Source organism: Anolis carolinensis, chromosome 5 (genome assembly GCF_035594765.1).
Source record: "Anolis carolinensis isolate JA03-04 chromosome 5, rAnoCar3.1.pri, whole genome shotgun sequence".
Classification (NCBI taxonomy): Eukaryota; Metazoa; Chordata; class Lepidosauria; order Squamata; family Dactyloidae; genus Anolis; species Anolis carolinensis.
In genome coordinates, this window is record NC_085845.1 from 98,762,736 (window position 1) to 98,785,841 (window position 23,106).

A 23,106-nucleotide genomic window follows, 5' to 3' on the forward strand; every position below is an offset into this window, starting at 1 on the left:
TGATGAAGCATAAGGAGCTTTCTGCTTTGCTCCCAAGAGAATGTTTTGTGTTATTCCGAGAATATTGTCAAATGGTTACATTCGATTATGACTCTGCAACTGAAGAAAGGCTTGCATTTTCCCAGGATGAGAATTCTGAGGATGTAGCTATCAACCAGGGGGGAGGGGGGGGGGAGAGATGAGGGCTTTAATATAAAGTCTTTTTGCCATTTTAGATAAGGGACATTTTGCTATGTGGTTATATATGATGGGACTTGAGCATCCATGGATATTGGTATTTATGGGGGTCCTGGCACCAAACCTCAGTGGATACAGATGGTCCGCTGTACACGAGACATTTTAAATGCCTTTGATTCTCTGGACAATCTATGATTGAAAATGTATTATTCCCAGCAGTTCAAGATAAATGTGGTTCCCACAGGATGGAATGACAGCTCACACAGTAAGAGCTACAATCCAAATGTTCAGGCAAATTTTGGAGAGAAGAATGTTTTCTCAAAGTTGTGACATTCTTGAGATCTGATGGCTCCTGATTTCTTCCTATGGGACCATCTCAAAGAAGGACAGGTTGCTTACCTGTAACCATGTTTCTTCGAGTGTTACTCTGTGAATTCACACTAGTGGAGATAACTGTGCCTGCTCAGGCTCCAACGGAAAATCTTCCAAGCTGAATCTTTTAAGTTTTGGCGGTAACCCCGCCCCTCTCCCTGGAGGGTATAAAAGCCGGCCTTGGGCGTATGCTTCCCAGTTCCTACGCCACAAAAGGCAATGAGAAAGGGAGAGGTTTGCCAGAGGGGAGGAAGGGCGGGATTGTGTGAATTCACAGAGTAACACCTGAAGAAACATGGTTACAAGTAAGCCACCTGTCCTTTTTCTTCGTGTACTCTGTGAATGCACACTAGTGGAGACTAGTAAGCTGAAGTCCAGGCTGGTGGGACATAGCAAACCAACAAGAAGTAAAGTGTCGAAACATACGTTTATTAAGGCACATATAGGACAGCAATAGTGGAAATAACTGGGGTTCGTAATAGAAGACCCAAGTGACCTGAAAGATATAAGTCCACTGAAGTGGAGGTAGTAAAGGTCTGAGATCGTAGGTGGAGGAAAAAATTCCTGATAGGCTTGGAGTTGTTGAGCCCGGGTTTGTGGAACTGAGACCCTTACCACTGTTTGGTTGGAGTGGTGGGGTGAATCTTGTAATTCGCTCTCCGACAGGTAGGAGTAGGGTAGGAGATTGAGTCGGTTGGATCGGTGAAGAGAAGCGCTCCGCGATCGCTGCAACAGCGCTTGTGGGGTGCTTCCCTGGGCCGAGCCCTCGCCCCTTGGCAGGGGCGATCGCTGCAACAGCAGTACTCGTGGGGTGGTTCCCAAGCAGCGAGGGCTCGCTGAGGGACGTCTCCCCGGATCTCCCTCGGCTAGGCCCTTGCTGGAGGAAAGTTTCCTCCAGCAAGGGCTTGGCCGAGGGAGATCTGGGGTGTGCTCCGCTTTTCTCGGAGGGGCAGGCCCTTGCTCCAGCAAGGGCCTGTCCCTCCAAGAGACGAGGAGCGTGCCATGGGTTTTCAACAAGACTTATTACTAGGTAAGCATGGAAAGAGTTGCAGCCTAAATTAATCTTTATAATCAATATGCAAGCTTATAAAAAATGAAATAACATCACCTGGAAGAGGACAGGTTGAGTTGGTAATTACTGATGATACAGCAGGGACAGAAGACCAATGTAACATTTACTACACAATCACATCGCTAAGGAAAATTCCCTCTCAAAAGATATTAACTGAAAGAAAATCTCATTTGATGAGGAAGTATTGGAAAATATAGATATTCACATATCGTATGCACATTAGAAGGACTGAAATGTAGAAAAATCAGCCTCTCTGTGTGTTAGATTCTTAGAGATGCACAAGCTGGCAGGATGAGAAGGTGGGCCTGTTATCTATATATTCCAGTGCAGGACAGTTTCTGATATGGCTAATGGAGGGAGAGTGGACTTCTCTCCCCTGACAGGTCAAAATAGGCCCCTGATTGATGTCTATAGCTGAACCCTATTTATCTCTAACTTGCTGCAAATCACAGAGTGCCTTAGATAGGAAAATGCTGAGACATGCATATATATGCCCATGTATGTAGACATGTAAAGTGACGTATTGATGACAATATGTATGTAAAAGCATGTTTCTTTGTTTGCCTGATTTTGAAGATGTATAAAAGGGAAAGTCAATGCCTTTATCCTGGCTCTGGTTTGCTTTTGGAGGAAATTCCACACCAGAGTCTCCGTTGAAAATAAAATCATCCTTTTCAGCCTCAATAAAGGATCACACTTGGTGTTATCTCTCCTGTCAGCCACAACACTTTTGCAATCAATAGCTGAAGCTATTCATGTTTTTAATGCCTATATGAGAAATGAACAGAAGCATTTAACAACATGCATTGTTTCATTCTCTGTATTTTAGATATATATTTTGATCAAAGGAAGTTGTTTTATTCATTCTGAAATGTTACAAGTGCTTTGTGAAATGTCTATACTAGTCCATAGTCTCCTAATATAATTATCAAAAGGAACTAAGAAATTTGGTTGTTTTAAATAAACATTATAGCTATGTTTCTTCACGTAACGCTCATTCCTGCTGCAATAAAAACCATAATTAAATTTCCAATTAAAGAACACAATTTCTTGCTCCAGGTCTTTAAGTAGCAAAAACACCTAGATTTCAACCACGTAAGTAACCAAGAAAAATAGTGAACAGGACTGACCACCCACTATGAGTTTTTCATGGTGTCCACCCGCTTTATTACATGATTATATGACATGCCAGTCCACCAGATGCGACACATGTTATAAAAGTAGATGGACATATTCAAGTCTGAATGGTTGACTGCTTCGTTTCATTTCAAAGCAAGTCAGTCTTCTGTGAGAATGGAATCTCAGCTTTGCTTATCAGACTGCAAAACTGTACTTTAAAAGGTACAGCACTCTTCTAGTACCACCCTTTAGGACTGATTTCATATGAAAATAGAACCATATCCCTCATAAAACTAAGATATGGCATTTTGATAGAGAAAGCATATTTAAATCAACAGTCATTTACAAAGAAACTTCCCAGTTCTATTCTAGGACGAGAAAAAAGCTCTGATAATTTCTTGCTCCATGCCCATAAGTGTAAAGAAGGGCCTCCAATTCACTATTTTTGTTCCTAGGTTATAAATATAATTTCCTAATTGGTTCTATCATAAAAACATGGAAAAGGTGTATTAAACTACAAAAACTTTGTTTTTGCAGGATATCATGCAGCATATTTTGCTATACTTTTTCATGAATATCTCATTAGGTCTCAACCAATTGAAAATATTTATTCATTTCATTTATATTTCGCTCTTCTCACCCTGCAGGGGACTCATTTTTGTGGCAGCCACAAAAATGAAGTTTCTGGAGTATAGAAACTACTTTCAAAGTAAGTACCACACAATTAAACAAGAATAACACTTTCAAACCAGGAACAGAATTTTCCCAATTTTATTACATAGTGTTATGATTGCAAGGACAACACATGTGAAAAAAGGCATTCTTCACACAAACCAGTTAGGATTTAGAAGAGCAACTAGTACTTTAAATTGATATCCATCTGTTAGGCCAACCACACATATCATTAATCAGTAAAAACCTGACAGCTCAAAGACACAAATATGAAAATTACAAAAGCTTTATGAAAAGTGGAAGAATTGGTTATATGGAAAGATTAAAAACAGCATTTACCTAACGTGAAAAACTATGAGGTACTTTTCTAGTAACTCTTTTGAAAAACAGCCTTTTAATTGTTGTATATTATCTTTACTACTGCAATCCATGAGTACATACATGAGTAAAATAATGCAGGCTAGAAACTAAATCGATCTATCTATCTATATAAATGTAATGTTCGTTTTACTATGGAGTAAACAACAAAATCACTGAACCAAATCACACCAATTTTGGCCAAAAAAGACATAGTCATCCAAAATATGTCTTTCAATAAAAAAAACCCTAGAAAAATAGTCCAAATTACAGAAGAAGTGGAAGAGCCTTTCTCCCCCTAACTGCCAGTTAGAAAGGTAACTGTTGCCTTTTATTTAGATATAGATAGATAGATAGATAGATAGATAGATAGATAGATAGATAGATAGATAGATTTTATTAAGGGGTAAGTGTATGACATACAAAAGCATTATAAAAACAGGGTTTACAAGTGGGGATAACAGTGAAGGAACATAAGGCAAATGTGGGGAGGGTAAAGGGTTTAAGTGGTAAAGAAATAAAGACATAAGGAAAGTCAGGGAAGGAAAGAAAAGGGAGGGGTGATACGAAAAACTTCCATTCTTTCCCTTTTCGGTACATTACTTTTCATTTACATTTCTTATAATGTGCCTTTAGCCCACCCACACACACACAAACACTGCCTTTAGGCCCCGCCCCTTTCATATCCTAGCAACCCCCTCAGCCAAAATGGTGCCCAGGGCACAGGCAGAGTGCACTTAGGCCTCATCCACACTGCCTATAAAATACAGATTATCTGATTTTATACACAACTGTATAAAATCTACACTGAAGTGGATTATATGGCAGTGTAGACTCAAGGTCCTTCCACACAGCTATATTACCCATTTATAATCTTATATTATCTGCTTTGAACTGGATTATCTTGAGTCCACACTGCCATATAATGCACTTCAGTGTGGATTTTATACAGTTGTGTAGAAGAGGCCTCATATAATCCACTTCTAAGCAGATAATATAAGATTAATATAAGATTATAAGATAAATATAATATGAAATAATTAATGTAGTATAATAATACAGAAAAATATAATCTCTAAAACCAGGACAGTAAATAAAGAGCAATACTCTGAAAGCAGGGAAATTGGGAATTCCAGACAAGAAACAATCAGGGCCAGCTAACACTTCCTAACAAAGGATTCCCCCAGGCAGGAAACAGCCAGGCTTTGAAGCTGCAAGGCCATTAAATGCTAATCAAGGTGCCTAATTGCCGAGACTATTAATTGCTATTCAAATTGTCCAACCAAGGATTCTGCAATGTAGAAAGCGGCCAAGTTTGCAAGCAGCAAGGCTATTCAGTGCTTTTCAACCTGGCCAACCAAGATTTCCCCTAGGTGAAAAATCCCCAGGCTTTGAAGCCACGAGGCTATTCCGTCCCACTCAACCTGGCCTAGCAAGGATGCCCTATGTAGAAAGCACCCAGGCTTTTAAGCTGCAAGACTATTCAGTGCAATGCAATCTGGCCAAACAATGATTCCCCTACAGAGGAAGTAGTCAGGCTTCAACAGCGGCTCTTTGATTGAGGGTGCTACTCCAACTACTCCAGAAAATGGCCAGGCTTTGAGGCTGCAAGGCTATTCACTGCTATTCCACTTGGCCAACAAATGATTCCCATAAGCCACAGCAACGCCTGGCCGGGCAAAGCTAGTTAATTTTATAAATGGAAAACTAACACAGTGAACATCACTGAAATCTATATCTAATTAAGGCTTTTCCCTAGAAAAGCCGTCACTGGAAGACAGATAGAATAGAACCGCCTTCATCTGAAATTATTTCTTGATTGAGAGCACCACATTTTTATAAAAGGATAAAATAATGTTTCCAGTTACAGGAAATATGCACAGGGCTATGGCATTTAAATCCACAAAGACCTACATTCATTTTATTATGAAAGTTTCATCCCTTGCCAGAAACACATCCAGGTGACTAGGCAGGGAAGCTTTCATTGCATCGTGCTCTGCCAACTGCACTCAATCCTATGATAAATTTAGCAATAACTAAGCAACCAAGAAATGCATGTCTTTGTGGGTTACTCCATTTTGGCATCTTATTTGCAAAGGAATAACCCACTAATATCTTACCTGTCAATAATGACTCCACATCACTATCCAATTTCTGAAAAAGTTGGAAAAGATGGACAGATTCATCAATAAGACCCAAATTTCTGTTATGAAAGAACAAGAAAACAATGTTTTAAACATTAGATAAAGCTCAACATCTGTATAATATATCACAATACAACAGAAGGATCATATGGTACTGAACCTACTACCTTTATCTGGAATCCCCAAAAACAAAATATTTGGAAACCCAAAGCTGTCCATCTGAATGGCTGAGATAGGAACATCTTTGCTTTCTCATGGTTGAATGTACACAACCTTTGCTTTGTGCACAAAATTATTGCAAATGTTGTATAAAATTAACTTGTTATTTCATATAAGCAAACAACAGTATTTCAAAATCCACAAAAATTTAAAAAGTTCTGCTGATCCCAAGTATTTCAGATAAGGGATACTTGACCTTTAGCAGTTATTGGCCGAGTTTTCTCTTATGACAGAGTAGTAGATAATAAGAGGCAAAGGATTTCTGAACACTACTATCATTCATATTCTTGAGAGACAATGACCAAGAAAAAAGCTCTGAAGAAAGAAAAGGGACTGAAAAATACAAGTATACCTCAGTTAACTGAGTATATGTTTTCCAGTACATTACTGCTTTGCTGCATTACATTAATGCATTAACAAAAAAAACTGGTAGTAGAGGGAAAAAAAAAGGTGAGGTGCCAAAAGACTGGAGAGGGGCAAACAAGAAAAGCCAGGAAATTGCTGGCTAGTCAGAAAGAACCCTGATGACAATGCAGAGATTACTAAAAGCTAGCATGAGTCTGTTAAAAACAAATACCTCCAAACTTCTTTCCATCACATCATTAGTTTAGTACAAGGTGGGAATGCTATGATATCAATTTATTTGGATTTCAAAAAAGCACAATTAAGGGGTGTTTCAAAATTCTGAACACATTTTCAAACCATGATATTTCACAACAGCAACATGTTACAATTACACAAAAAGTCGCACATAGTTTAATGAGTTATCAAGTTTTACTAACCATTTTGAGCCAGAAACAAATATTTTTTAAAACCCTGTAAATGAAGAATCTCTCAATAGACTTTATGTTGTGGAGTTGCCATCGTGGGAATGATGGAGGCTGGGGGCTGTCTGTGCACTGGAAGAGCTATCTAGCAGTAATCCTATGAAACAATGTCCCATGCTTTCAAGTGCTATGAATTTCATTCATGGGCAGTTCATGGTTGCAAAGATATAGAGATTTCAAATTGGGTCATTTTTTTTAAAAAATACCCAGTATTTTTACTAGCAAATTGTTACATGTGGAATAGATTATACACTTGTGTATTTGAGTGGTTCCCAGGCTATATGGCCGTGTTCTAGCAGCATTTTCTCCTGACATCTGAAGATGCCAGCCACAGATGCAGGCAAAGTGTCAGGAGAAAATGCTGCTAGAACCTGGAAACCGCACAACAATCCAGTGATTTTGACCATGAAAGCCACTGGCAGATGATAACACTGTCAGATGTGTCCATCATTAATTGTAAAACCACGCTCAAAGGATAAAATATATTGTAGAAAGACAGAAAAAGGCAGCTTTAAAAAAACTAAAGAAAAAGTATCACTGGAAAAAATCCTGTTTAATCTAAGTACCATTTCATATAACTTTGAGGGGGGGGAACCACAAGAGGGGTTTGTGTGTGTATGAACGAAAGAAAGATTATTCACTGGTCAGTTAGCTTGTGCTAAAACTTAACAAACTGAGAAGATTCACAAGGTTTCAAATCAGCTGCTATTAATATACCAAACATGGATACAATAAGACAAAATTAATTAGCACAGAGAAAAAATATTTCAAAGTCAGTCTGCTTCAAGGATTGAGTCAAGGAAGAACTCAACAGAGTGAAACAAATGACTGAATTTAAGCACTGGAAAACTATGCATATTTGTACCTCATAATGTTCTGATTATTGATACATTGGACACTGGCATTTCGAAGACATCTAAAACATTCCGATAGCAGGAGCAAATAAGAATCCAGATGTGACAATGTACTGACATCCTGGCAGGCCCCATCAATTTCACGTGAAGCTTTCTTCAAAATTTGTAGAAGTTTTCGGAAGAGATTCTCATCTGCCGCTTCTCTGAAATGAAAAGTAAATGTGAAGTAAAGGAGAGAGGTTAAACAGTGCACGACTGAAACATCTATACAAAACCAAGTTTGTACCAAACAAGTTTTATCATAATTAAACAAAAGATCAGCCCAAACACTCTTTCAAATTTTGTCTTCATGAAGCCAGAACACTGAAGATTCTTGGCTTTGAATTATTTACTATAGATGCTCACGAATTAAAGTAATGAAAGAAGGCCATAAACCAGAGATCTACCTCCATTTTCATATTTCTAGACCTGGATCTTAATTTTTAAGGTCCTAGGACATAATCTGAACATAAAAACCACTTGGCACAGTCTCCTATCTAGACCTGATGGTCTAGAATGGTTGTCAAATGATGTTCCCTAAAATAAAATAACCATCCACAAGTGGCTAATAGCTGGATAGGAGACTAGAATCACTTATAATATGTCATCTAATGAATTGGAAAGCTGACATTGTATACTCAGGAGGAACAAATGAGTGGAGGGAGGGAATGAACCTACATGCAATTTGTCAGAATTTCACTTTGACTTTCCTATTGCATTACTTAAAAATCATCTCCAACACTGCTTACCTATTCCTCTGTTTTTCTCTTCTATGTATATTCAGGATGAAATATTTCACCCAAGATAAAAGACAAATATCTGAATGGTACCTAGCCTTCTGAGCAGATACCAGCCATTGCTTCCAGTATAGAATCCAAGGCTTATCTGAACATCTACCAATTGTTTATTCAGTCCATAAAAGAAAACAGCAACTACAACAATCCATCTAACAGTCCATGAGCAGAATATGAATGAAATACGCTGTCTGATGCACTATTATTTGAGGAATATGCATAATAACCAATCATATTGCATTTTCCATATTGTCCAGTGGTAGATATTTCCCCACTCCTCACAAGCTCCAACACAGAGAAATCTTACACCATCAGATTTTCTTTCATTTAAATAATTCCATCATCTAAAAGAAGTTCTTTAAAAGTTTCGTGTAACATATTTCCTTGTATATCACTACTTCTGATGCTATAAAATCATTAATTAAATTCAAGGCATATCTACACTGAAGTGGACAGGATGGGCGCTAATCTAATCTCACTAGGGAGGGAGTTCCACCACCAAGAAGACCCTCTCCCTCGTCCCCACCGATCGTGCTTGTGATGGAGGCAGGAGCGAGAGAAGGGCCTCCCCAGAAGATCTTAAAGCTTGCACAGGTTCATAGGGGAAGATGCGATAGTGGAGACAGGCTGGACTTGAATCATTTAGGGCTTTGTAGGTGATAATCTGAATTGGGACTGGAAACTTATCGGCAGCCAGTGGAGCTGCTTTAATAGGGGGGTTGTCTGCTCCCTATATTTCTCTCCAGTTAGCAACTTGGCCACTGACGTTTGTACCGATTGTAATTTCCAGGCCGACTTCAAAAGCAGCCCCACATAGAATGCATTGCAATAATCCAATCTGGAGGTAACTAAGGCATGGAACACCGTGGCCAAGTCAGACTTCTCGAGGTACAGTCGCAGCAGGCGCACAAGCTTTAACTGTTCAAAGGCCCTCCCAGCCACCACCGAAACCTGAGCATCAAGTCACTGCTGAGTCCAGGAGGACACCCAAACTGCAGACCTGTCTCGTTAGGGGGAGTTCAACCCCATCGAGCACAGGTTGCCACCCAATACCCCAATTGGTCACACAACAGACCAGGAGGACCTCTATCTTGTCAGGATTAAGCTTCAACTTGTTAGCCCTTATCCAGTCCATCACAGCGGCCAGGCAATGGTCCAGGATCCAGGGGGGCTTCCTTGGAATTAGGTGTAAAGGAGTAGTAGAGTTCAGTGTCATCTGCATACAGATGGCACCGCACTCCAAAACTCCAGATTACCTCACCCAGCAGTTTCATGTAGATATTTAAAATCATGGACCCCACAGGTCAAAGGCTATGGATCCGAGGAGATGTCCCCAGCTTCACCAACTGGTGCGACCCTCCAGGAAGGAGCGGAGCCACTTCAAAGCAGCATTCCCAAGATCCATTCCAGCAAGCTGCCTCAGAAGGATACAATGATTGATGGTATTGAAAGCCACTGAGATATCCAAGAGAACCAACAGGGACACACTCCTCCGTCAAGCTCTCTGCAGAGGTCATCTACCAAAGCTGTCTCCATACCATGACCAGGCCTGAAATCAGACTATGATTGATCCAAATAATCAGCTGGTTTTGAATCCATCAAAACCAGACAAGCAGGTGCCTTGGTTACCTCCCTTGGTACTGTTCCAAAGCTGGCATCGAAGTCGGAACATATCCAAGTGACTTTGTCTGCAAAATGATGTGTGAACTCACCACACTGAGTTGTCAGGTGGTCGGACGTCCCCTCCCCCTCACAAGGATGAAAGAGCTCCCCGACCACCCGAAGCAACTCAGCTGGTCTGTTAGTTGCAGACGCAATGCGGGCAGTTGAGAAAGCCTTTCTGGCTGCCCTCAATGCCATGGAGTAGACCTTAAGTGAGGCTCTAGCCCAAACCCAGTCAGACACATTCCAAGTCTTCCACCAGAGATACTCTAGCCTTTGTCTTGACTGCTTCATCACCACCAGCTCCTCAGTGAACAGAGGAGCTGGGATGACTTTACATGACAAGAGGGGATGTTCAGGGGTGATTGTGTCCACCGCCCTGGTCACCTCGGTGTTATAGAGCTCAACCAGGGAATCGACAGAATCATCAGCCACCATGACAGGAGGAGCCCCAAGAAACATCAGGAATCCATCAGGATCCATAAGTCTCCTGGGGCAGAACATCAGTCCTCCACCCCTGCAGAGGTTGGAGGCTACAGTTAGTCTAAAACTGATCAGATGATGGTTGGTTCATGACAATGGAAGAATTTTTTGCTCGTCCACACCAATATTTCCCCTATCCACAATAAAGACAAGGTCCAGGCTGTGTCCCGCTGTATGGGTGGATGCACAAAAAATCACATTCTGCAGAGACACTTCCACCATGCGATGTGGTTTATACTAGAGCACACTAATGTGCATTATGAGATATTCCCCTATTGGCTCATCCCGGTTTTAAGGTCTTAAAGCATGCTTAAAGCATTTGTGGCATGAATTGTATAACATCACACTGTCAAGCTGCCTTCAAACTGCATTAAATGGTCAGTGTAGATATGCCCTCAAATAAAATCAAGTGCCTTGCTTAAAGGAAATTATTCCAAGATTTTTAGTCAAATACTCTTGGAACATGAAAAGACGAAATGTTACAAAATAAAATTGTAGTAAATGAGCCATAAAATATGTTGGACGGCCAACAGAATCTCGAAATCAGAGGCTGTCTTTGGCATTAATGTTATGCTCATTTAATCTGTTTTTCTGCACCACTTGTTTTGAGAAATATTTCTGGATATTAGCATGAAAATTACAGGCTGCTTTTTCCACTTTGCTGCAATAACGATCAAAGTCAGCACAGAATATTTCCACTCAATATTTAAGCATGCTTAGAATCACAGGAGTCAAAGCTATAACTTTACGTTTGGTGCATATTAATAGAGTAATACCTTGAGTTAAGAGTTTAATTTGATCCAAGTTCTTAAATCAAAATACTCTTATCTCAAAGCAAATTTTCCCACTGAAATGCTACTAATCCGTTCAGGACCCCTGACCCCCCCCCCCCAAACACACACACACACCCTTTTTTAAGTTACATGTTTTTAAATAAGTAAACATACTTTATAAATAACAAATCACGCACATTGACATGGAACAATAAAAAAGGTCAACTTTAAAATGGTAGAGGCACCAAGTTGCAGTACAGTGGTAGAAGCACAAAGTTGTGGCAAGACAGCACAAAACATAAAGTGATGAGACAGAAGCATCATTTTCTTCATGCTCTACTCATTCCAGCTTTCCTCCCTCTCTTGCTCTCTATCCCTCTCTCTCTCTTCGTGAAGCCAAAATAACCCACACAAAATCAACTAACCCAAAGTTCCTCAAAGCAGACAAGAGCAAAGCGGACAGCAATCTCCTAAAGTGGACATGAGCACAACACACAGAAACTGCTCCATTGAAGCCCTAAAGCCCTGTACTCTCGTGTTAGCATTCCCTCCGGCGCTAGCTCTTAATTCAAAATGCTGCTCCTATGTCAAAATGAAAACTGGACCGAGTGACAACTCTTAACTCAAAATGCTCTTAAATTGGAGTACTCTTAAGTTGAGATTCCACTGTACAGGCAAGTCCCTGAAACTATTTACTATGCTGGTTGGGGTGGAGGGCACCCTGAAGTCATTTCCAGTTCATGACAACTCTAAGGCAACCATCACAGGGTTTTCTTGACAAGATTTGTTCAGAGGCCTTGCTTTCAGAGGCTAAGAGAATGTAACTTGCCCAAGGTCCCCCAGTGGGCTTCCATGGCACAGCAGGGATTTGAACTCCCAGAGTCCAACATTCAAACCATCACACCCAGCAGGCATTAAGTGGGTTCCCCCAAGCAGCCAGGGGCCATAGACCTGCATAGTCGGACACAAGTTTGTGCTCATCAGGTAGAACATGGCTTTCTTTTCCAAAAAAAAAACTGGACCCAAGAGCATAACAATATGTTTTAAACAAGTTGTTGTGGGTTTTAACTGTGATTTTTTTCAATACCTTTGATATTTAATTCTATTTTAATGTTTGTATATTTTTAATTGTACTGAAATGCTTTATTGACTATTCTAAAGCCTTCGACTGTGTGGATCATAACAAACTGTGGCATGTGCTTGGTGGTATGGGGATACCAAGTCACCTTGTCTGTCTCCTGAGAAATCTGTATAAAGACCAAGTAGCCACAGTAAGAACAGACCACGGAACAACAGACTGGTTCAAGATTGGGAAAGGAGTACGGCAGGGCTGCATACTTTCACCCTACCTATTCAACTTGTACGCAGAACACATAATGCGACGTGCGGGGCTTGACGATTCCAAAGCTGGAGTTAAAATTGCTGGAAGAAGCATTAACAACCTTAGTTATGCAGATGATACCACTCTGATGGCTGAAAGTGAGAAGGAGCTGACGAGCCTTCTCACCAAGGTGAAAGAAGAAAGTGCAAAAGCCAGGTTGCAGTTAAACATCAAGAAAACCAAGATCATGGCAACTACACCTATTGACAACTGGCAAATAGAGGGAGAAAACGTGGAGGCAGTGACAGACTTTATATTTCTAGGCGCGAAGATCACTGCAGATGCAGACTGCAGCCAGGAAATCAGAAGACATCTACTTCTCGGAAGGAGAGCAATGGCCAACCTCGATAAAATACTGGAAAGCAGAGACATCACACTGGCAACGAAGGTCCGCGTAGTGAAAGCAATGGTATTCCCCATAGTAACCTATGGATGCGAGAGCTGGACCATGAGGAAGGCTGAGCGAAGGAAAATAGATGCTTTCGAACTTTGGTCCTGGAGGAAAATCCTGAGAGTGCCTTAGACCACAAGAAGATCCAACCAGTACATCCTCTAGGAAATAATGCTCAACTCCTCACTCGAGGGAAGGATATTAGAGGCAAAGCTGAAGTATTTTGGCCACATCATGAGAAGACAGTAAAGCTTGGAGAAGATCATGATGCTGGGAAAAATGGAAGGAAAAAGGAAGAGAGGCCAACCAAGGGCGAGATGGATGGATGGTATCCTTGAGGTGACTGGCTCGACCTTGAAGGAGCTGGGGGCAGTGACGGCCGACAGGGAGCTCTGGCGTGGACTGGTCCATGTGGTCACGAAGAGTCAAAAACGACTGAACGAGTAAAGAAGAAGAGAAATGCTTTTCATGTAAGCTGCTTTAGATCTCCTTTGTGGAGGGAAAAAGCAGGGTATAAATAAACAAGAGAAGAAGTAGTAGTAGAAATAATTTTGAATTTCTTCTCTGTTTCAGTAGCAGTTTGTCATTCAAGATGAGACCACTGGCATCCCTAGTCAAACAAAGTCAATCTTCTTTTGAATTCAAGGCACCAATTACAGTACTGGCTCCTGCTTGCGCTTTTGAAACTCAATGGAGAGTGTATGGACAACCTCCACGATCATGGGAATGGCTCACTTCTAGATATTAGCGTACTTGACCCCCTGTAAACATGACTGCTGATACATAACAACTGGTGAGTGCAAAATGCAAATGAGGAGGAAGGCCATCTATTTCAAGCATCTTGTAAGCTCTATATACAGATCGAGGAGAAGAGCAAGCTGAAGCTGGTAATATAAAGCTTAGGCCAAGATGGGTTGCTTTGAGTTTTTCGGGATGTATGGCCACGTTCCAGTAGCATTCTTTTATAATGTTTCACTTGCATCTATGGCAAGCATCCTCAAGAGGTTTGTTCAGATGTCTGTTGGAAATGAGACAAGTGGGGTGTGTATATATTTCTGTGGAAAGTACTGGGTGGGAGAACGCACCCCTGTCTATTTGAAGCAAGTGTGAATGTTGCAATTGGCCAGCTTGATTAGCACTGAGTAGCCTTGCACAATGGCAGTAAGGTAATGCTCAAGATCCTGCAAGGTAGATTCCAGCAATACATGGAGCAAGAGTTGCCAGATGTACAGTATGGGTTTAGAAAAGGCAGAGGAATAAGAGACCAAATTGCCAATATCCGTTGAATAATGGAGGAAGGATTGAAGTTTTTTAAAAAAAATCTATTTCTGTTTTACTGAATATTCTAAAGCCTTTGACTGTGTGGATCATTAGTAAATTGTGGCAAGTTCTTGGTATTATGAAAATACAGAATCACCTTGCCTGTCTCCTGAGGAATCTGTATACCGACCAAGTAGCAACAGTAAGAACAGACCACGGAACAAGAGACTGGTTCAAGATTGGGAAAGGAATACAACAGGGCTGTATACTCTCAACCTACCTATTCAACTTGTATGCAGAACACATCATGCAATGTGTGGGGCTTGATGTATCCAAGGCTGGAGTTAAAATTGCTGGAAGAAACATTAACAAACTTTCCCTCTCTGCATAGAAATTGACACTTCCCCTTTCTAGTCACTTTCCCTCAAGGGTGCCTCTTCCACACAGCTGAATAAAATCCCACATTATTTGCTTTGAACTGGAATATATAGCAGTGTAAACTCAGATAACCCAGTTCAAAGCAGATATTGTGGGATTTTCTATCTTGATATTCATGGTTATATGACTGTGTGGAAGGGCCCTCAGTCTACACCAGTTGTGGGAGCAAACTTCAGTCCTCCAGGTGTTTTGGATTTCAACTCCCACAATTCCTAACAGCCTACCGGCTGGGTTGCTATGAGTTTTCTGGGCTAAGTGACCATGTTCCAGAAGCATTTTTCCTGACGTTTCACCTGCATCTATGGCAGGAATCTTGAGGTTGTGAGGTCTGTTGGAAACTAGGCAAGTGCAGTTTATATATCTGTGTAATGTTCAGGGTGGGAGAAAGGACTCTTGTCTGTTAGAGGTCAGTGTGAATGTTTCAATTGGCCACCTTGATTAGTATTGAATAGCCTTTCAGCTTCAAGGTCTGGCTGCTTACTGCCTGGGGGAATACTTTGTTGGGAGGTGGTAGCTGGCCCTGATTGTTTCCTATCTGGAACTCCCTTGTTTTTTGAGTGTTGCTCTTTATTTACTATCCTGATTTTTAAATACAATTAGCCAGATTTTGTTCATTTTCATGGTTTTCCTCCTTTCTGTTGAACATGTCCACATGCTTGTAGATCTCAATGGTTTCTCTGTGTAGTCTTGACATGGTGGTTGTTTGAGCGGCACAGCATTTCTGTGTTCTCAAATAATATGCTCTGTCCAGGTAGGTTCATCAAGTGCTCTGCTATGACTGGCTTCTCTGGTCGGATTGTAATAATAATTTTATTTTTATACACCGCCAATCATCTCGGGGCGGCTTACAATCGGGACCAAGCACAGAACATACAGAAATATAGCAACTAAGGTAAAAGGTAAAGGTTTTCCCCTGACGTTAAGTCCAGTGGTGACCGAATCTGGGGGTTGGTGCTCATCTCCATTTCTAAGCCGAAGAGCCGGCGTTGTCCGTAGACACCTCCAAGGTCATGTGGCCGGCATGACTGCATGGAGCGCCGTTGCCTTCCCGCCAGAGTGGTACCTATTGATCTGCTCACATTGGCATGTTTTCAAACTGCTAGGTTGGCAGGAGCTGGAACTAACAGCGGGCGCTCATTCCACTCCCGGGATTTGAACCTGGCACCTTTTGGTCCGCAAATTCAGCAGCTCTGCGCTTTAACACACTGTGCCGCCAGGGGCTCCATAGCAACTAAAACATAGTTAAAAACATAATAGCATATAAACAATCAAGTTTTGTTTTTTTCGTGTCAGGAGAAACCGGAGTTGCTTCTGGAGAGAACTGGCCGTTGCCCAGGGGACGCCCAGATGTTTTGATGTTTTACCATCCTTGTGGGAGGCTTCTCTCATGTCCCCACATGGAGCTGAAGCTGATAGAGGGAGCTCATCCGCGCTCTCCCCGGGTGGGATTCGAACCTGGCAGCCTTCAGGTCAGCAACCCAACCTTCAAGTCACAAGACTTTTATCCCCTAGGCCAGAGGTCCCCAAACTAAGGCCCGGGGGCCGGATCCGGCCCTCCAAGGCCATTTACCTGGCCCTCGCCCTCAGTTTTAGACTTAGGCTCCCCCAAAGTCTGAAATGACTTGAAGGCACAACACCAACAATCCTACTTGATTATTTCATTGGCCAGAAGCAGGCCCACACTTCCCATTGAAATCCTGATAAGTTTACAGTATGTTGGTTAAAATTATTTTTATTTTTAAATATTGTATTTTTTTTCATTTACTAATATAGTAAATGAAATATTGTAAATGAATGATATAGTAATAATATAATATATTGTGTATACATATAATATTGATAATAATATTATAACGTAATACAATATAATATTTATTTATTAATTTATTTATTACAGTATTTCTACCCCGCCCTTCTCACCCAATAGGCGACTCAGGGCGGCTAATAATAATAATAATAATACAATATAATAATATTGTATAATATAATAATATTATATTACTAATAATATTACGGTACAATGGTATAGTATAATATTGTAATATATAATGCTAATATTGTGCTATGCTAATAATATAATATATTGTATGTGCATACAACTTGTAAGCCTCTCTGAGTCCCCTTCGGGGTGAGAGAGGGTGGGGTATAAATGTAGTAAATAAATAATTAAGTAATTGTTGCTGGGGTGTTGTTGTTTTTTTTATTCTTGTTTTTTGCACTACAAATAAGGAATTTGTTCATTTTTTTTTCAAATGATAATTCAGCCCCTCAATAATCTGAGGGACCATGAATCGGCCCTCCACTTAAAAAGTTTGAGGACCCCTGCCCTAGGCCATCGGAGGCTCCAACAACAATCAAGACAATTAAAAACTCGGGGTATAAAAACATCATTAAAACAAACAACTCAACAACCAGAACCAGGACTAGGACATGAGCAGATTAGAGAGGGCTGGACATAGACTTAGTCTGCAGAGCCTTTCATGTTCCGGCTGTTAGGAATTGTGGGAGTTGCAGTCCAAAACACCTGGAGGGCCACAGTTTCTTATGCTTGGTCTATATTGTAGATTAGAATAAGGGAAGGTTGGCACTTTAAGTACCCTGACTCTATGTTATGGAACCATGGAAGTTGTGGTTTCACAAAACCATGTGTCCCCCTGCTGCCCTCACTCTTCAGTGTCCACGCGCCCTTCTAAACAGGGCCTGCGGATGAGGGCGGGCAGCTTAACCCGCAAGCTCGCTTTCTCGCGCCAAGTCACGTGTGTATATATCTGCTTGCATAGAGCTGTGAGTCCTTCCTCCGCTCGTCTTGGGCCTCCCTGGCTTCGCGAGACGCCCCTTCCCTTTTCCCCCTCCCCCTCCTCACCTGGGCGCCGCGTCTCGGAAGAGGGCCGTGATTTCCCTCACAGTTGCCAAGCAACAAGGGAGCGAGGCGGCCTGCGCCTCCTGGGCACTCAACTCCAACACCAGGGCCGGCAGCGCTTCCTCTGCCGACGCCATCGCGCGCCAGGCCCCGGCTCAGCGCGGGCTCGGCTTGGCTCCGCCCCTGGGCGGGCGGTTGGCGAAAATGGAGCCTGGGTTGAGCCTTGGGCCCTTCCTGAGCAGGCCTAGCCTTCCCTCGCCCTCTCTCACTCCAGCTCCTTTCCAGAAGCCTTCTCCGTGCAATGCCTCATGCCTATCTCTTATCAATCACATTTCTTACTTTCCCTCCAGGGTGCCTCAGACCTCTTCCACACAGCTGAATAAAATCCCACATTATTTGCTTTGAACTGGAACATATAGCAGTGTAAACCCAGTTCAAGGCAGATATTGTGGGATTTTCTTTCTTGATATTTATGTTTATATGACTGTGTAGAAAGGCCCTCAGTCTACAGTTGTGGGCAAACTTCGGTTTTCCAGGTGTTTTGGACTTCAACTCCCACAATTCCTAACAGCCTACCGGCTGGGTTACTATAAGTTTTCTGGACTATATGGCCATGTTCCAGAAGCATTTTCCCCTGCATCTATGGCAGGAATCTTGAGGTTGTGAGGTCTGTTGGAAACTAGGCAAGTGCAGTTTATATATCTGTGTAATGTTCAGGGTGGGAGAAAGGACTCTTGTCTATTAGAGGCCAGTGTGAATGTTTCAATTGGCCACCTTGATTAGTATTAAATAGCCTTTCAGCTTCAAGGTCTGGCTGCTTACTGCCTGAGGGAATCCGTTGTTGGGAGGTGTTAGCTGGCCCTGATAGGAGCCTCCGGTGGCCTAGGGGATAAAAGCCTTGTGACTTGAAGGTTGGGTTGCTGACCTGAAGGCTGCCAGGTTCGAATCCCACCCAGGGAGAGCACAGATGAGCTCCCTCTATCAGCTCTATCAGCTCCAGCTCCATTTGCGGACATGAGAGAAGCCTCCCACAAGGATGGTAAAACATCAAAACATCCGGGCGTCCCCTGGGCAACGTCCTTGCAGACGGCCAATTCTCTCACTCCAGAAGCAACTCCGGTTGCTCCTGACACGAAAAAAAAGCTGACATGGTGGCTGTTTGAGAGGAGCATCTCAAAACAACAGGTGGAGCACCCCTAAACCGAAATGCATAGGGCCAGTCAGGCCCGCAGCCAGGATTTTGATTCGGGGAGGGGGGGGGGACTGAGTGAGTGAGAGAGCATCTACCCTAGCAAACCTTTTGTATCGTTATCCCAATACCCCCATGCATATGGGATATATTGAGCATGGTGATCAGATCATGATATGAATAAACATAACAGTTTAAATAATACCAGTAAGGCCTTCTCGCAGACCACCGTGAGAATTTCGGGGTAGGGGGCTGAAGCCCCTCCCCCCCCCCCCCCCGCAACATGCCTGGGGCCAGCAGAGTTTTTGACACCACCACCCCCCCTCCAAGTTTGGAATATTTCCAAATAGATGGAGATGTGATTCAAATCTAAATACTGCATTAATTTATATTGAATATGTACCTTATAATAATTTTTTTCGTATCAGGAGCAACTTGAGAAACTGCAAGTCACTTCTGGTGTGAGAGTAATGGCCATCTGCCAGGATGTTGCCCACCTGATGTTTTACCATTCTTGTGGGAGGCTTCGCTTATGTCCCCCCATGAGGAGCTGGAGCTGACAGATGGGAGCTCACTCCGCTCCCCAGATTCGAACTGCTAATCTGTCTGTCAGCAGTCCTGCTGGCACAAAGGTTTAATCCATTATATGGGAGTGTAGACTCATATAATCCAGTTCAAAACCGATGGGAATTACCTGCTTTAATAATCCCTCTTATATGGCAGTGTAGTCATATATATTCCAGTTCAAAACAGATAATGAATCTATACTTCCGTAAAAAAATCCAGATTATCTGCTTTGATATGGATTATATGGCAATGTAGATCCATATAAACCAGTTCAGAACAGATAATGAAGATTACTTGCTTTGATGATCTGGATTATATGGCAGTGTAGACTCATATAATCCAGATCAAAACAGATAATGAGGATTATCTGCTTTGAGAATCTGGATTATATGGCATTGTAGACTCATATAACCAAGTTCAAAACAGATGAGGATTACCTGCTTTAATAATTCGGATTATATGGCAGTGTAGACATACGGGGCCCCTGGTGGCACAGTGTGTTAAAGCGCTGAGCTGCTGAACTTGCGAACCGAAGGGTGCCAGGTTCAAATCCCGGGAGCGGAATGAGCGCCCACTGTTAGCCCCAGCTCCTGCCAACCTAGCAGTTCAAAAACATGCAAATGTGAGTAGACCAATAGGTACCGCTCCAGCGGGAAGGTAACGGCGTTCCATGCAGTCATGCCAGCCACATGACCTTGGAGGTGTCTAAGGACAATGCCGGCTCTTTGGCTTAGAAATGGAGATGAGCACCAACCCCCAGAGTTCAGTTTGAACTACATTATAGGGTGAGTTTAACTGGTTCAAACAGGTTTACCCTGACCCTATAATGCAGTTCAAACGGATGACGTGGACGTGGGTTGAAGCCTGCCCCAAAGTAGTGGGAGGGAAGAGACACTGAAAAAGAAACAAGAAAACACAAAAATAGGCTTTTCAAAAAGGAGATAGATACCAATATTCTTGTGGTGCCTGAATGAAGCATTCCTGTCAGGCTGTCTGCTCACCTGAGGGACTCTAGGCCATGCCCCCCTCACAGGTCTGTGCAGAGACTAGAGCGGGCTCCGGAGCGAGGCAAAGCAAAGCAAAGTGAGGCAAGACCCTTCTCTCTGTCTCGCCTGAAAGACTGCCTGATGTTCCGCCAAGCGCTGCTCAACCACCGCTCGCCCTTGCCGAACCGCTTTCGAAGCTTGGGGAGAGGGCCCCGGAGCCCACCATCCAGGGGAAGCGCAAGGCTCCCTCCCTCCCTCTCTCTTCCCAAGCCCAGCCAGGAAGGACTCCCGTTCTGGACTGTCTCCTCCTCCTCTCCCTTTCGCCGCAGTTGGGTCCACGGAGGCGAAGGGGACTCCAGAGATAAGCGGCAAGCCCAGGGCTTGGCTGGAGAGGGCCTCTCCCACCGCCGATGGCTGTAGCGCTCGCCGGAAGGCCGAGTGTTCGCCGGAAGACCCAGCACTCAGTGGAGCGCTGGGTGGAAGGCCCACGCTGGCCCGAAGGCGAAAGAGGTAGGGCGTGGCGCCCTCCTCCCAGGGGCCTCAACTGTGCGCCCCCGGGACAATGGCACCACAGGCAAGCGCGTACTTCGCCTCGCGGTTGGACCGCCTCTGGACAGCTGCTATTAATTTTGGGAAATGTGTTGTTGAAGGCTTTCATGGCTGGAATCACTGGGTTGCTGTGAGTTTTCCGGGCTGTATGGTCATGTTCCAGAAGCATTCTTTCCTGACGTTTCACCAACATCTATGGCAGCATCCTCAGAGGTTTTGATATATATTGGAAACTAGGCAAGGGAGGTATATATATCTGTGGAAGGTCCAGGGTACCTTGGAAAAGTTTCAGATATATAAAAAATGGAAAATAAATTACAATAAATAAAAAATATTAATTATAAATATATTCAAGGAAGATCAAAAAGATCTAAAAAAATTCCAATTTATCTATTAGTTTTTCAGGATTTAGAAACATCTACTAAACTGCAGAAGCTCTCCTGGAATTGGGGTTAATACTGGGCTGATGAAGTTTACTAGTGATCGGTAGATATACTAGAATAAAGTACAGTAGAGTCTCACTTATCCAACACTCGCTTATCCAACATTCTGGATTATCCAACGCATTTTTGTAGTCAATGTTTTCAATACATCGTGATATTTTGGTGCTAAATTCGTAAATACAGCAATTACTACATAGCATTACTGTGTATTGAACTACCTTTTCTGTCAAATTTGTTGTATAACATGATGTTTTGGTGCTTGATTTGTAAAATCATAACCTAATATGTTTAATAGGCTTTTCCTTAATCCCCCCTTATTATCCAACATATTCGCTTATCCAACGTTCTGCCGGCCCGTTTATGTTGGATAAATGAGACTCTACTGTATGTCAAAATTTGGTTTTTGTTATTACATTTTGTTAAGAACCAAATAAAGAGACAAGAAAGACTATATGATCATTTCTAAATACAGTACGGACTTCATTCCTGAGAAAAGGAGTGCCCAGAAAATAGAAATCCATTATAAATCATGTTTTTAAGTGTGGATGGCAAAGTTGCATTACTTTGCCTTAGGGAGCCTGTCTAATTTGTCAGCTAAAATTTACTCTCTTGATTGGAAACTAGCCCATTCATGCTTCTGGAAAGGCTAATTACTCATGGAAAGAATCTGTTCAGGGACCTGTCAGCACTCACTTAATGTGGCATAGATACCATGTCAGGTTTGGGAATCTTCTCATAAGGAGAAAGAGCTATCCCATGAGCAAACCTTGAGCCACATTTTTCTTTTGTTCTCTCTCTTTCTTGCTCTTGTACGGGTTGTTCAGAATGTATATTACTTTTTAAAAAGCTTCTCTAGTTTCCTGTTTCCGGTCACTGGTGAAATTGCTGGGTTTCACTCCAAAGCTCTGCACAGAACAAAAACTAGGAAGCATCTACAACGGGTGTCAAAACTTTTTAAGCCGAGGGCCAGTTCATGGTTCCTCAGCCTGCTGGAGGGCCAGACTATAGTTTGAAAAAAACATGAGTGCATTCCTATACACACTGCACCGTATGTCATATTTGTATTGCAAAAATGCCATGAAGAAACAATACATAAAACAAAGAACAGTTTAACCAACATAAATGTACCAGTCTTTCAATGGGAAGTATAGGCCTGCTTTTGCCCAATAAGAGTCAAGTTAATTAGGATTTCTGTTGTTGAATGCTTTCAAGTCATTTCAGACAGTGGAATTACAAAAGGTCCAACAAGACTACAGAAATAATTGTGTTTGTTTATACCCCACTTACATCTAATGATTCCACAAAGCTGTAGAACAAATATACAACTATAAAATAATACATAAAATGATATACAATAACTTGGTGAAACATACTATAGACTAAACTACAATTTTGTTTTAATGTGGCTTGCAAAAATACCCTTGCCATCAGCATGGGCCTACAATTTAGATTTTATTTTTTTATCATGCTTAATACCA

General features: G+C 42.1%; 1 protein-coding gene across 2 annotated transcripts in view; it reads right to left on the reverse strand.

The window, feature by feature from the left end:
- atxn10 (ataxin 10) overlaps positions 1–23,106 on the reverse strand; it is a 125,686-nt gene that overhangs the window by 44,949 nt on the left and 57,631 nt on the right. Inside the window, exons 1-3 of one of the 2 annotated variants that reach the window (XM_003221427.4) lie at positions 17,898–18,089; positions 7,825–8,016; positions 5,890–5,972 (exon numbers count right to left, since the gene is read on the reverse strand). In XM_003221427.4, the coding sequence (XP_003221475.1) occupies positions 5,890–5,972; positions 7,825–8,016; positions 17,898–18,031 (409 nt within the window). In that variant the 5' untranslated portion in view covers positions 18,032–18,089. Of the gene's footprint in view, positions 1–5,889; positions 5,973–7,824; positions 8,017–17,897; positions 18,090–23,106 lie in introns of those variants that run through there. The other variant, XM_062983599.1, reaches the window with a different exon arrangement.